This window comes from Nerophis lumbriciformis, linkage group LG05 (genome assembly GCF_033978685.3).
Source record: "Nerophis lumbriciformis linkage group LG05, RoL_Nlum_v2.1, whole genome shotgun sequence".
Taxonomy (NCBI): Eukaryota; Metazoa; Chordata; class Actinopteri; order Syngnathiformes; family Syngnathidae; genus Nerophis; species Nerophis lumbriciformis.
Window position 1 is genome coordinate 56,999,268 of NC_084552.2, and position 13,139 is coordinate 57,012,406.

The 13,139-nt window shown below is 41.9% G+C and overlaps 1 protein-coding gene across 5 annotated transcripts in view; it reads left to right on the forward strand.

The window, feature by feature from the left end:
* tbc1d22a (TBC1 domain family, member 22a) overlaps positions 1-13,139 on the forward strand; it is a 397,563-nt gene that overhangs the window by 290,834 nt on the left and 93,590 nt on the right. For all 5 annotated transcript variants that reach the window (XM_061959781.1, XM_061959784.1, XM_061959783.1 and 2 more), the window contains one exon: positions 2,547-2,674. In XM_061959781.1, coding sequence (XP_061815765.1) covers positions 2,547-2,674 — 128 coding nt within the window. The remainder of the gene's footprint in view (positions 1-2,546; positions 2,675-13,139) is intronic.

The window sequence follows — 13,139 nt, forward strand, 5'->3', positions numbered from 1 at the left end:
TGCTGGTGATGATAGATAGGAACCAAGCTACAGAGCCTGAGATTCTGCCTGTGGGTGACTTGATAGTTTAGACAAGCATTGTGATGAATTTTGATTTCCCCTCTGGGATTAATAAAGTATTTCTGATTCTGATTCTGAAATATTGAACTCTGTCAGTTTTAAGAGATGATAATTATGGAATAGATGTCGAGTGGGGGCATTAAACTTGGACCATGACAGGGCCCGTATGATTTTCTTTTGCATGGATTCTATTTTGTGAAGGTAGCTAGGGAAGGTGTTACACCAGATGACATTACAGTAGTTTAGATGTGGTTCAAAGAGAGTTTTGTATAGAGTAAGTATAGCATAAAGAGGAAGATAATGACGAAGGTGTAGGAACAGGCCAACATATTTGGATAATTTGTTTAACAGATGGCTAATGTGACTTTTGAAATTGAGGTATTTGTCAATATCATGTTTTGTTTGTACACAGCTAGCCAGACAGTTTATGTAGTTGTACTAACACGCATGATGTGCCACATGTATCATGATTGATGTTATAGTGACTTTCTCGATGGACAGTTGTGCGTTTGGTCCTGTTGGCCGTGGACGTTTTTTTCCTATGGATTCTTCGGTAAGAACTACATATTTGTCGAAATAGCTTGGCTCCGAGTTCCAAATTGACAGCGTCAAAGTCACGCCGATCTCACTTTCACATCTTCCGTCTGTTCCAACGCTTCACTCTCTCTTCGTGCTTGCTTCTAAAGGCAGCAGTTCATCCGCTGTATATTCAGCTTCAAAAATATAAAGCCGTGAATCCTTACTTGTCCAAAAATATTCATCTTCGTTGTCTGTTACAAAGTCTGCCATGATTAAAACAAAACACTCACATTTGTATCGGGAAGTAGAGACACGCATTTGTTGCCGGAAGTCGGAAGTGCGCTGCTATGTTCCAGCAATGCTTAAAATGACCAAAATACGGTAACTTTTTGTTCTGTTTGTTTGATATGCAGTGCAGTATAGCACTTTATATTGTGTTCAAAGTGTACAAACCTTAAATAAAAATGGACAATTGTTGAAGCTGAAACCTCCATCCATCCATTTTCTACCGCTTGTCCCTTTTGTGGTCGCGGGGGGTGCTGGAGCCTATCTCAGCTGCATTTGAGCGGAAGGCGGGATACACCCTGGACAAGTTGCCACCTCATCACATGGCCAACACAGATAGACAGACAACATTCACACTCACATTCACACAGTAGCCTATTATTCATATTTACATTGTTTCTTATGGCGAAGTTTGCTTCATATACAAACTTTTCGATTTACGAACCCTGTTCAAGGACCACTTTAGTTTGTAAATCCACGTCCCACTGTAGTATACATACTAGAGATGCGCGGTTTGCGGGCACAACCGCGGAGTCCGCGGATCTGGCGGATGAAATTTTAAAAAAATTAGATTTTATCCGCGGGTCGGGTCGGGTCGGGCGGTTGAAATAAAAAAAAATTAGATTTTAAATAGCTTCAGGCGGGTGGCAGTTAAACCAATTCGGAAATATATATACATAGTTAAATGTTGTTACCCACATACGAAAAACAAGCAGGCACCTGCTGCATATGCCACAACAGAAGAAAAAAAAGAAAAGAGATGGACACTTTTACGGAGCGGAGAAGGCCCCCGACGCCTCGCCGGGGTCCGGGACCGAGGCCCCTTCCCCCGAGAGGGCCCCACCGGGAGCCGTAGCTGAGGCGATCCGCGAGAAGGGCCCGACGCACGTCCAGGGTCACCACCGCGCCCACCGCACCGACACCCCGCCTCGTCCGCCTTCGCCGCGGCCGGCGTCACGCGCAGCAGGTAAGCAGCTTAGCTGCCCGCCACCCCCGTGGCCGGGGGCTCGTAACAGGGGTCACTCCGCGCGCTCCGCCCGCGCAGCTTACCTGCCCGCCACCCCTGTTGCCGGGGGCGCGTAACAGGGGTCACTCCGCGCGCAGTGCGCTCACGAAAGGGGTGGGGCTCACCCTGGTTGATATAGACAACAGGACGGTGGCCATGGAAGTCGGAACCCGCTAAGGAGTGTGTAACAACCCACCTGCCGAATCAACTAGCCCTGAAAATGGATGGCGCTGGAGCGTCGGGCCCATATACCCGGCCTTCGCCGGCAGCGAGACGGGCTTGGAGGTGCGCTCAGCGCGGCTCCCATATGATTGCGCACTGGTGTGCGTCTGGGTCGTGACAGCGTGGCACGCGAATGTCTGTGCTTCATTGGATCAGTCTCCTTTCTTTAACAGGCAAAAGCTTTATAACCTCACTAATGCCTTGCATCGTCTATATTAGATATATAACAACGGGCGGGTGCGGGCGGATGGCAGGCGGATGCGGTTCTGATCAAATGTTAGATCGGGTGGATTGCGGATGGTTGACGACTTTCTGATGCGGTTGCGGATGAAATAATTGCCTATCCGCGCATCTCTAATACATACACATTTTAACGAACCAAATGTCTTCTGAAATTCATTTCTCCTATACTATAATACGTTTTGTCAATTACTTTTTCCTCTTGATTCCACAGAATCGGTGCATCATCACATGCAGCATTACGAGGTGGAATACTTGCAGTTTGCCTTCCGCTGGATGAACAACCTTTTGATGAGGGAGCTGCCGCTACGATGCACCATTAGATTGTGGGACACCTACCAGGTAAACACACTTCCCCTTATATGTAACTGGGTGCAAGAGTCACGCTCCAAACACCTCCAGACGTGGCCGCCGCGCTGCCCTTTGCACGTTCGAACCCCCTTGTTAGCCGCCGAGCCTGCGTTTTTTTGCTAGGCGGTTAACCTCCTTTTAGCGTTGCCAATTACACCTAATGTTTGTTATTGATTCAGCGCCGCCACCGCTACTCCTGTGGATAGCTCTTGTGCTCAGCGGAAAACATGCAGCAGGTTCTCCAATGAACACTGAGGTTCAGAGGGTAATGCACTCTTTAGTTAGACAAGGAAACATGGAAAATGTTGCCCATTTGCAAGCGCTATATGCCTGCTTCATATGTATGAATTAACCTATCTATAGAGTACCAAAGAGATTTCTTATTTTCTCTACGCAATAATGGCACTGGATGGATTTATTGATGTATAATGGCTATCGATTAAACAAATGACCACGAAAATAAGAAATGGCATGGTTCCAAAACCCCCCGCAACCCCAAAAGGGACAAACGGTAAAAAATGGATGGATGGATGATCACAAAAGAAAATGTCAATGCACCTTAAAAAAATGATTATCCAATACATTTTGTCTGTATTGTTAGTGAAAGTTATGGACAGTTTTTAATTTATTACCCTTGAATTCTTTCAATTTTAAACCGCTGTTGGCTTTATTGAAAACATTCACTCGTGTTTTAAGTACAGGTAAAAGCCAGTAAATTAGAATATTTTGAAAAACTTGATTTATTTCAGTAATTGCATTCAAAAGGTGTAACTTGTACATTATATTTATTCATTGCACACAGACTGATGCATTCAAATGTTTATTTTATTTAATTTTGATGATTTGAAGTGGCAACAAATGAAAATCCAAAATTCCGTGTGTCACAAAATTAGAATATTACATAAGGCTAATACAAAAAAGGGATTTTTCGAAATGTTGGCCAACTGAAAAGTATGAAAATGAAAAATATGAGCATGTACAATACTCAATACTTGGTTGGAGCTCCTTTTGCCTCAATTACTGCGTTAATGCGGCGTGGCATGGAGTCGATGAGTTTCTGGCACTGCTCAGGTGTTATGAGAGCCCAGGTTGCTCTGATAGTGGCCTTCAACTCTTCTGCGTTTTTGGGTCTGGCATTCTGCATCTTCCTTTTCACAATACCCCACAGATTTTCTATGGGGCTAAGGTCAGGGGAGTTGGCGGGCCAATTTAGAACAGAAATACCATGGTCCGTAAACCAGGCACGGGTAGATTTTGCGCTGTGTGCAGGCGCCAAGTCCTGTTGGAACTTGAAATCTCCATCTCCATAGAGCAGGTCAGCAGCAGGAAGCATGAAGTGCTCTAAAACTTGCTGGTAGACGGCTGCGTTGACCCTGGATCTCAGGAAACAGAGTGGACCGACACCAGCAGATGACATGGCACCCCAAACCATCACTGATGGTGGAAACTTTACACTAGACTTCAGGCAACGTGGGTCCTGTGCCTCTCCTGTCTTCCTCCAGACTCTGGGACCTCGATTTCCAAAGGAAATGCAAAATTTGCATGGTTGGGTGATGGTTTGGGGTGCCATGTCATCTGCTGGTGTCGGTCCACTCTGCACAAGCCACAACGACATCCTCGGTACAAAGCCCACATAAGGGCAAGGAAAAACTCACCCGAGTGGGACGTCGATGTGAATGACTATGAGAAACCTTGGAGAGGACCGCATATGTGGGTAAACCCCCCCCCCCTCTAGGGGAGACCGAATGCAATGGATGTTGAGTGGGTCTGACATAATATTGTGAGAGTCCAGTCCATAGTGGATCCAACATAATAGTAAGAGTCCAGTCCATAGTGGATCCAACATAATAGTAAGAGTCCAGTCCATAGTGGGGCCAGCAGGACACCATCCCGAGCGGAGACGGGTCAGCAGCGCAGAGATGTTCCCAACCGATGCACAGGCGAGCGGTCCACCCCGGGTCCTGACTCTGGACAGCCAGCACTTCATCCATGGCCACCGGACCTGTGCCCCCCCCCCTCCACAAGGAAGAGGGGAGCAGAGGAGAAAAGAAAAGAAACGGCAGATCAACTGGTCTAAAAGGGGGGTCTATTTAAAGGCTAGAGTATACAAATGAGTTTTAAGATGGGACTTAAATGCTTCTACTGAGGTAGCATCTCTAATTGTTACCGGGAGGGCATTCCATAGTACTGGAGCCCCAATAGAAAACGCTCTATAGCCCGCAGACTTTTTTTGGGCTCTGGGAATCACTAATAAGCCGGAGATCTTTGAACGCAGATTTCTTGCTGGGACATATGGTACAATGCAATCGACAAGATAGGACGGAGCTAGACCGTGTAGTATTTTATACGTAAGTAGTAAAACCTTAAAGTCACATCTTAAGTGTACAGGAAGCCAGTGCAGGTGAGCCAGTATAGGCGTAATATGATCAAACTTTCTTGTTCTTGTCAAAAGTCTAGCAGCCGCATTTTGTACCAACTGTAATCTTTTAATGCTAGACATAGGGAGACCCAAAAATAATACGTTACAGTAGTCGAGACGAGACGTAACGAACGCATGAATAATGATCTCAGCGTCGCTAGTGGATAAAATAGAACGAATTTTAGCGATATTACGGAGATGAAAGAAGGCCGTTTTAGTAACACTCTTAATGTGTGAGTCAAAGGAGAGAGTTGGGTGGAAGATAATACCCAGATTCTTTACTGATTCGCCTTGTGTAATTGTTTGGTTGTCAAATGTTAAGGTGGTATTATTAAATAAATGTCGGTGTTTAGCAGGACCGATAATCAGCATTTCCGTTTTCTTGGCGTTGAGTTGCAAGAAGTTAGCGGACATCCATTGTTTAATTTCATTAAGACACGCCTCCAGCTGACTACAATCCGGCGTGTTGGTCAGCTTTAGGGGCATGTAGAGTTGGGTGTCATCAGCATAACAATGAAAGCTAACACCGTATTTGCGTATGATGTCGCCTAGCGGCAGCATGTAAGTACTAAAGAGTGCAGGGCCAAGAACCGAACCCTGAGGAACTCCGCACGTTACCTTAACATAGTCCGAGGTCACATTGTTATGGGAGACGCACTGCATCCTGTCAGTAAGATAAAAGTTAAACCACGACAAAGCTAAGTCTGACATACCAATACGTGTTTTGATACGCTCTAATAAAATATTATGATCGACGAAATGACAACACTGGAAATGTGGTTTCATAAAAACCAGTGTGACCGGAACTTTAACAATAACAAAAGTTCCGTGAGTGAATTATGTAAACTTACAAATATATCAAAATCCAAACAAAATGTGTTGAATGCTCGCGTCATTCGCAGGTACTCGCTGTTCCTTTTGCCTAAACGCCGCACTGAGTTGCAGGACAGTGAGACGACAGGGCGTTGAAACAAGCTCGCTAGTTAGCATAGTTAGCATCATCTTGCTAGCTTACTTGTTGAAATTCACCCAATTGCCGGAAATGTTGTCTTGATTTTCAACATTTTCTTTTCGGGGCAGCACTTCGTTCCAATACACATTTTCCTCTTTTTTTCAGCAGTTTTCTTCTTTTTTTTCCCTCAAAGCCTGCTCACATGCCTGCATGTTACTATCAAATAGCTGGTGCGCGGTAAGTACAATACTTACAGTATTAACGCTTTTTAAGGCGCAACAAAAAAAAACCCATCATTAACTACACACAACGGCCATCTAATGTCTTGGACTTTTAACTGTAGTTGCAACTTCATGTCATACTTGCAAAAGAGACTCATAAATATGATAATATAATTGTACAGCAGTAATGATGTTTAAATGTTGCAATAACAAATGTCATTCTATCGACAAAAGCAATTGATGCTGATAAATACACACAAGAGTACAGAAAATTGGTACAGTTGAGTACTGGTACCACATTGGTTTAAATGTGAACGGTGCTCATCCCTAATAACAAGTATAGTCAATGCAGAATTACAGAAGTACAGAGGGTGAATTATAGAGTGAAAAAGCTCAAATTTAGGAAATGTCAAGAAATAAAGTTGCAGAGTTCAAAAAGGTCCCAGATAGGGACAGTAGAAACAAAGCGCAAGTAATGATGAATGATTTAGCAGTGTTTTTGGCTTTGTCGTGACTTGACAAAAGCCCAACTACTTGTAATCCATCCCCTACATATTTGATATTCACAATGCTGTTTGGATCACCCTTTCATACAGCACACAAACACACACTAGCAGGGTTTTTTTTTTGTCAGGTTCTGTCACAGTCTCTCACCTGTAGTCCTACACTACTCGAGGGAATTGGACCATTTCCACTCATGAAAGTTTCAGCACTGCGCCGACAAGACTGTCTCCTCTGCTCTGCTCTTCAGTGTAGCATTGCAGTACTTTGCTAAACACCTTGTTCAAAAAGCATGTCATTTATACTTTGATACTTCTTATTACATGCTGTTAAAATACGTTATTTTATCGGGGAAATATTAGGATTTTATTTTCTACATTTAAAACACTTCTGTCTGGTCCCATTAATGGTGGTTATTTGGTCCGAATTTTGCATAGATTTTGTTGTAAAGACTGTTCACCAAGCCACGTTTCGGCTGCTTCTGGAAACAATTCGTTTTGAGAGACGGAGTAATTAGATGCAATGAACCCATAGCGCCAGGCGGCCATATTTGTATTTTGATAGAGAAGCTTCCTAATATCTTATTCTAAGTATATAACATTTTTGAACAACATAAATGGCAACAGCGACGGATTGTAGCAAATATGTACGAGCCAGCGTCAGACCAAGAGCAAAAAGAAACCGAACAAGAAACTTCAGAAGAAAGGCTTGAAATGAACACATCTCGTGTTATGTCTGTCGAGTGTCGCCCCATTAATCTTAATCTTTAAAACTAGTTTTTAGGAAAATTCTTCGTTTTATACCCAGAGGTTGGTGAAACTGTGAGAAGGCTAAGCTACAAACTACCTTATGAATGGAGCTAACATTGCTAACATATCATTCAAACATTTCCAATCTACTTTTACACTCAGTTTGATTAAACGCGGTCGTTGACGTCCATTAAATACAGACGGCGTTATTCCCGAGATTGTGTTATATCGTACGTTACGAACTGAGCTTACATTCCTAACGTATCATTCAAACATTTCCAATCTACTGTTACACTCAGTTTGATTAAACGCGGTCGTTGACGTCCATTAAATACAGACGGCGTTATTCCCGAGATTGTGTTACATCGTACGTTACGAACTGAGCTTACATTCCTAACGTATCATTCAAACATTTCCAATCTACTTTTACACTCAGTTTGATTAAACGCGGTCGTTGACGTCCATTAAATACAGACGGCGTTATTCCCGAGATTGTGTTATATCGTACGTTACGAACTGAGCTTACATTCCTAACGTATCATTCAAACATTTCCAATCTACTGTTACACTCAGTTTGATTAAACGCGGTCGTTGACGTCCATTAAATACAGACGGCGTTATTCCCGAGATTGTGTTATATCGTACGTTACGAACTGAGCTTACATTCCTAACGTATCATTCAAACATTTCCAATCTACTGTTACACTCAGTTTGATTAAACGCGGTCGTTGACGTCCATTAAATACAGACGGCGTTATTCCCGAGATTGTGTTATATCGTACGTTACGAACTGAGCTTACATTCCTAACGTATCATTCAAACATTTCCAATCTACTTTTACACTCAGTTTGATTAAACGCGGTCGTTGACGTCCATTAAATACAGACGGCGTTATTCCCGAGATTGTGTTATATCGTACGTTACGAACTGAGCTTACATTCCTAACGTATCATTCAAACATTTCCAATCTACTGTTACACTCAGTTTGATTAAACGCGGTCGTTGACGTCCATTAAATACAGACGGCGTTATTCCCGAGATTGTGTTATATCGTTCGTTATGAACTGAGCTTACATTCCTAACGTATCATTCAAACATTTCCAATCTACTGTTACACTCAGTTTGATTAAACGCGGTCGTTGACGTCCATTAAATACAGACGGCGTTATTCCCGAGATTGTGTTATATCATACGTTACGAACTGAGCTTATATTCCTAACGTATCATTCAAACATTTCCAATCTACTGTTACACTCAGTTTGATTAAACGCGGTCGTTGACGTCCATTAAATACAGACGGCGTTATTCCCGAGATTGTGTTATATCATACGTTACGAACTGAGCTTATATTCCTAACATATCATTCAAACATTTCCAATCTACTGTTACACTCAGTTTGATTAAACGCGGTCGTTGACGTCCATTAAATACAGACGGCGTTATTCCCGAGATTGTGTTATATCGTACGTTACGAACTGAGCTTACATTCCTAACGTATCATTCAAACATTTCCAATCTACTGTTACACTCAGTTTGATTAAATGCGGTCGTTGACGTCCATTAAATACAGACGGCGTTATTCCCGAGATTGTGTTATATCGTACGTTACGAACTGAGCTTACATTCCTAACGTATCATTCAAACATTTCCAATCTACTGTTACACTCAGTTTGATTAAACGCGGTCGTTGACGTCCATTAAATACAGACGGCGTTATTCCCGAGATTGTGTTATATCGTACGTTACGAACTGAGCTTACATTCCTAACGTATCATTCAAACATTTCCAATCTACTGTTACACTCAGTTTGATTAAACGCGGTCGTTGACGTCCATTAAATACAGACGGCGTTATTCCCGAGATTGTGTTATATCGTTCGTTACGAACTGAGCTTACATTCCTAACGTATCATTCAAACATTTCCAATCTACTGTTACACTCAGTATGATTAAACGCGGTCGTTGACGTCTATTAAATACAGACGGCGTTATTCCCGAGATTGTGTTATATCATACGTTACGAACTGAGCTTATATTCCTAACATATCATTCAAACATTTCCAATCTACTTTTACACTCAGTTTGATTAAACACGGTCGTTGACGTCCATTAAATACAGACGGCGTTATTCCCGAGATTGTGTTATATCGTACGTTACGAACTGAGCTTACATTCCTAACGTATCATTCAAACATTTCCAATCTACTGTTACACTCAGTTTGATTAAACGCGGTCGTTGACGTCCATTAAATACAGACGGCGTTATTCCCGAGATTGTGTTATATCGTACGTTACGAACTGAGCTTACATTCCTAACATATCATTCAAACATTTCCAATCTACTTTTACACTCAGTTTGATTAAACGCGGTCGTTGACGTCCATTAAATACAGACGGCGTTATTCCCGAGATTGTGTTATATCGTACGTTACGAACTGAGCTTACATTCCTAACGTATCATTCAAACATTTCCAATCTACTTTTACACTCAGTTTGATTAAACGCGGTCGTTGACGTCCATTAAATACAGATGGCGTTATTCCCGAGATTGTGTTATATCATACGTTACGAACTGAGCTTATATTCCTAACATATCATTCAAACATTTCCAATCTACTGTTACACTCTGTTTGATTAAACGCGGTCGTTGACGTCCATTAAATACAGACGGCGTTATTCCCGAGATTGTGTTATATCGTACGTTACGAACTGAGCTTACATTCCTAACGTATCATTCAAACATTTCCAATCTACTGTTACACTCAGTTTGATTAAACGCGGTCGTTGACGTCCATTAAATACAGACGGCGTTATTCCCGAGATTGTGTTATATTGTACGTTACGAACTGAGCTTACATTCCTAACGTATCATTCAAACATTTCCAATCTACTGTTACACTCAGTATGATTAAACGCGGTCGTTGACGTCTATTAAATACAGACGGCGTTATTCCCGAGATTGTGTTATATCATACGTTACGAACTGAGCTTATATTCCTAACATATCATTCAAACATTTCCAATCTACTGTTACACTCAGTTTGATTAAACGCGGTCGTTGACGTCCATTAAATACAGACGGCGTTATTCCCGAGATTGTGTTATATCGTACGTTACGAACTGAGCTTACATTCCTAACGTATCATTCAAACATTTCCAATCTACTTTTACACTCAGTTTGATTAAACGCGGTCGTTGACGTCCATTAAATACAGACGGCGTTATTCCCGAGATTGTGTTATATCGTACGTTACGAACTGAGCTTACATTCCTAACATATCATTCAAACATTTACAATCTACTGTTACACTCAAAGTTTGATATAACGCGGTCGTTGACGTCCATTAAATATGAACAGCGTTATTCCCGAGATTGTGTTGTATCGCACGTTACAAACTGAGCTTACATTCCTAACGTATCATTCAAACATTTCCAATCTACTGTTACACTCAGTTTGATTAAACGCGGTCGTTGACGTCCATTAAATACAGACGGCGTTATTCCCGAGATTGTGTTATATTGTACGTTACGAACTGAGCTTACATTCCTAACGTATCATTCAAACATTTCCAATCTACTGTTACACTCAGTTTGATTAAATGCGGTCGTTGACGTCCATTAAATACAGACGCCGTTATTCCCGAGATTGTGTTATATCATACGTTACGAACTGAGCTTACATTCCTAACGTATCATTCAAACATTTCCAATCTACTGTTACACTCAGTTTGATTAAACGCGGTCGTTGACGTCCATTAAATACAGACGGCGTTATTCCCGAGATTGTGTTATATTGTACGTTACGAACTGAGCTTACATTCCTAACGTATCATTCAAACATTTCCAATCTACTGTTACACTCAGTTTGATTAAACGCGGTCGTTGACGTCCATTAAATACAGACGGCGTTATTCCCGAGATTGTGTTATATCGTACGTTACCAACTGAGCTTACATTCCTAACATATCATTCAAACATTTCCAATCTACTGTTACACTCAGTTTGATTAAACGCGGTCGTTGACGTCCATTAAATACAGACGGCGTTATTCCCGAGATTGTGTTATATCGTACGTTACGAACTGAGCTTACATTCCTAACATATCATTCAAACATTTACAATCTACTGTTACACTCAGTTTGATTAAACGCGGTCGTTGACGTCCATTAAATACAGACGGTGTTATTCCCGAGATTGTGTTATATCGTACGTTACGAACTGAGCTTACATTCAGCTGCTGTTGACGGTCCCTGACACAAGGCTGAAGCTTAGAGGTGACAGAGCTTTCGCCGTTGCTGCTCCCAAGCTCTGGAACGACCTACCCCTGAGTGCTAGACAAGCCTCCTCTCTTCCTGTTTTTAAATCTCTCTTAAAAACATACTTTTATTCCATGGCTTTTAACACTGAGTGATATCCATCCTGCAATGGCGCCCCATAATACACCTGCTGTGATCCTGTTTTTATGTTTTTATTAATTCTATTTTAATTATTTTTTTTCTATCGTGTTCTGTTTGTGTTGTGTTGTGTTTGCTCGGTACTCGTTTTATCTTTTAACCTGCTCATTGTACAGCACTTTGGCTACCCCTGTGGTAAATTTTAAATGTGCTCTATAAATAAAGTTGATTTGATTTGATTTGATTTAAATACACAAAATTAGATACTCATAGATAAGAAAATGTGTTTTTTTTTCAGGTCAAATGAAAACATATTGCAGCGTTAATTAGGCGCCCTTAATTTGTCTCGTTATGTAGCTGAAACCCTGTTTTGGCACATGTACAAAGGCGGATTAAAAAAAAAAAAAAGAACAAAACAATCAAACGAGCCACCTTTTTTATGCTTTGCAAATGCAAAGTTGTGACGCTCAAAAACATGTTTTTTGGGTCACTCCAAATGCCCCAGATAAATAGCAAGTCCTTGCCCTTTGCCTCCGAGCTTCTGTGTGCGCGTGTTCCAAGGGAGGGTTTAACCTGAGTGTTGTCGTGTCTCCACTGTGGTCTTCTCTCTGCGGCGTGGCCATCTGTTCACTCGCTCCAGCACAAGCCGGCCTTTTTACTCTTTCTCTGAATCCCTCTCATATTCTTCTCGTCCGCCGCCATTTCCGATTTGGCTTCCTCTTCAAGTTGCTTTCCATTCATTATTCAGCTCCTCTTCCTTTTGCCTTTCGTCGCCGTGTATGTGTCACTATTGATCAGAGGTGTGGACTCGAGTCACATGACTTGGACTCGAGTCAGACTCGAGTCATGAATTTGATGACTTTGGACTCGACTTGACAAAATGTAAAAAGACTTGCAACTCGACTTAGACTTTAACATCAATGACTTGTGACTTCACTTGGACTTGAGCCTTTTGAATTGACATGACTTGACATGACTTGCTACTTTCCCCAAAACCCAAAGATGAAAAAGTTATTCGGGAGCGCTCCGTATTTTTCATCGTGTACTTGTCTATCAGCGTTGCGTGTGTCAGCTGGTGTGGTCTCAGTACAACAGCCAATCAAATTAGATCTACTTTGTTTTCATCACACAGCATTCATCCAATCAAATTGCAGGACAACCAACGAAGAAGACATGTCCAAACCACACGCCAGTGAACAAAAAAATGATACCTAAAATAAT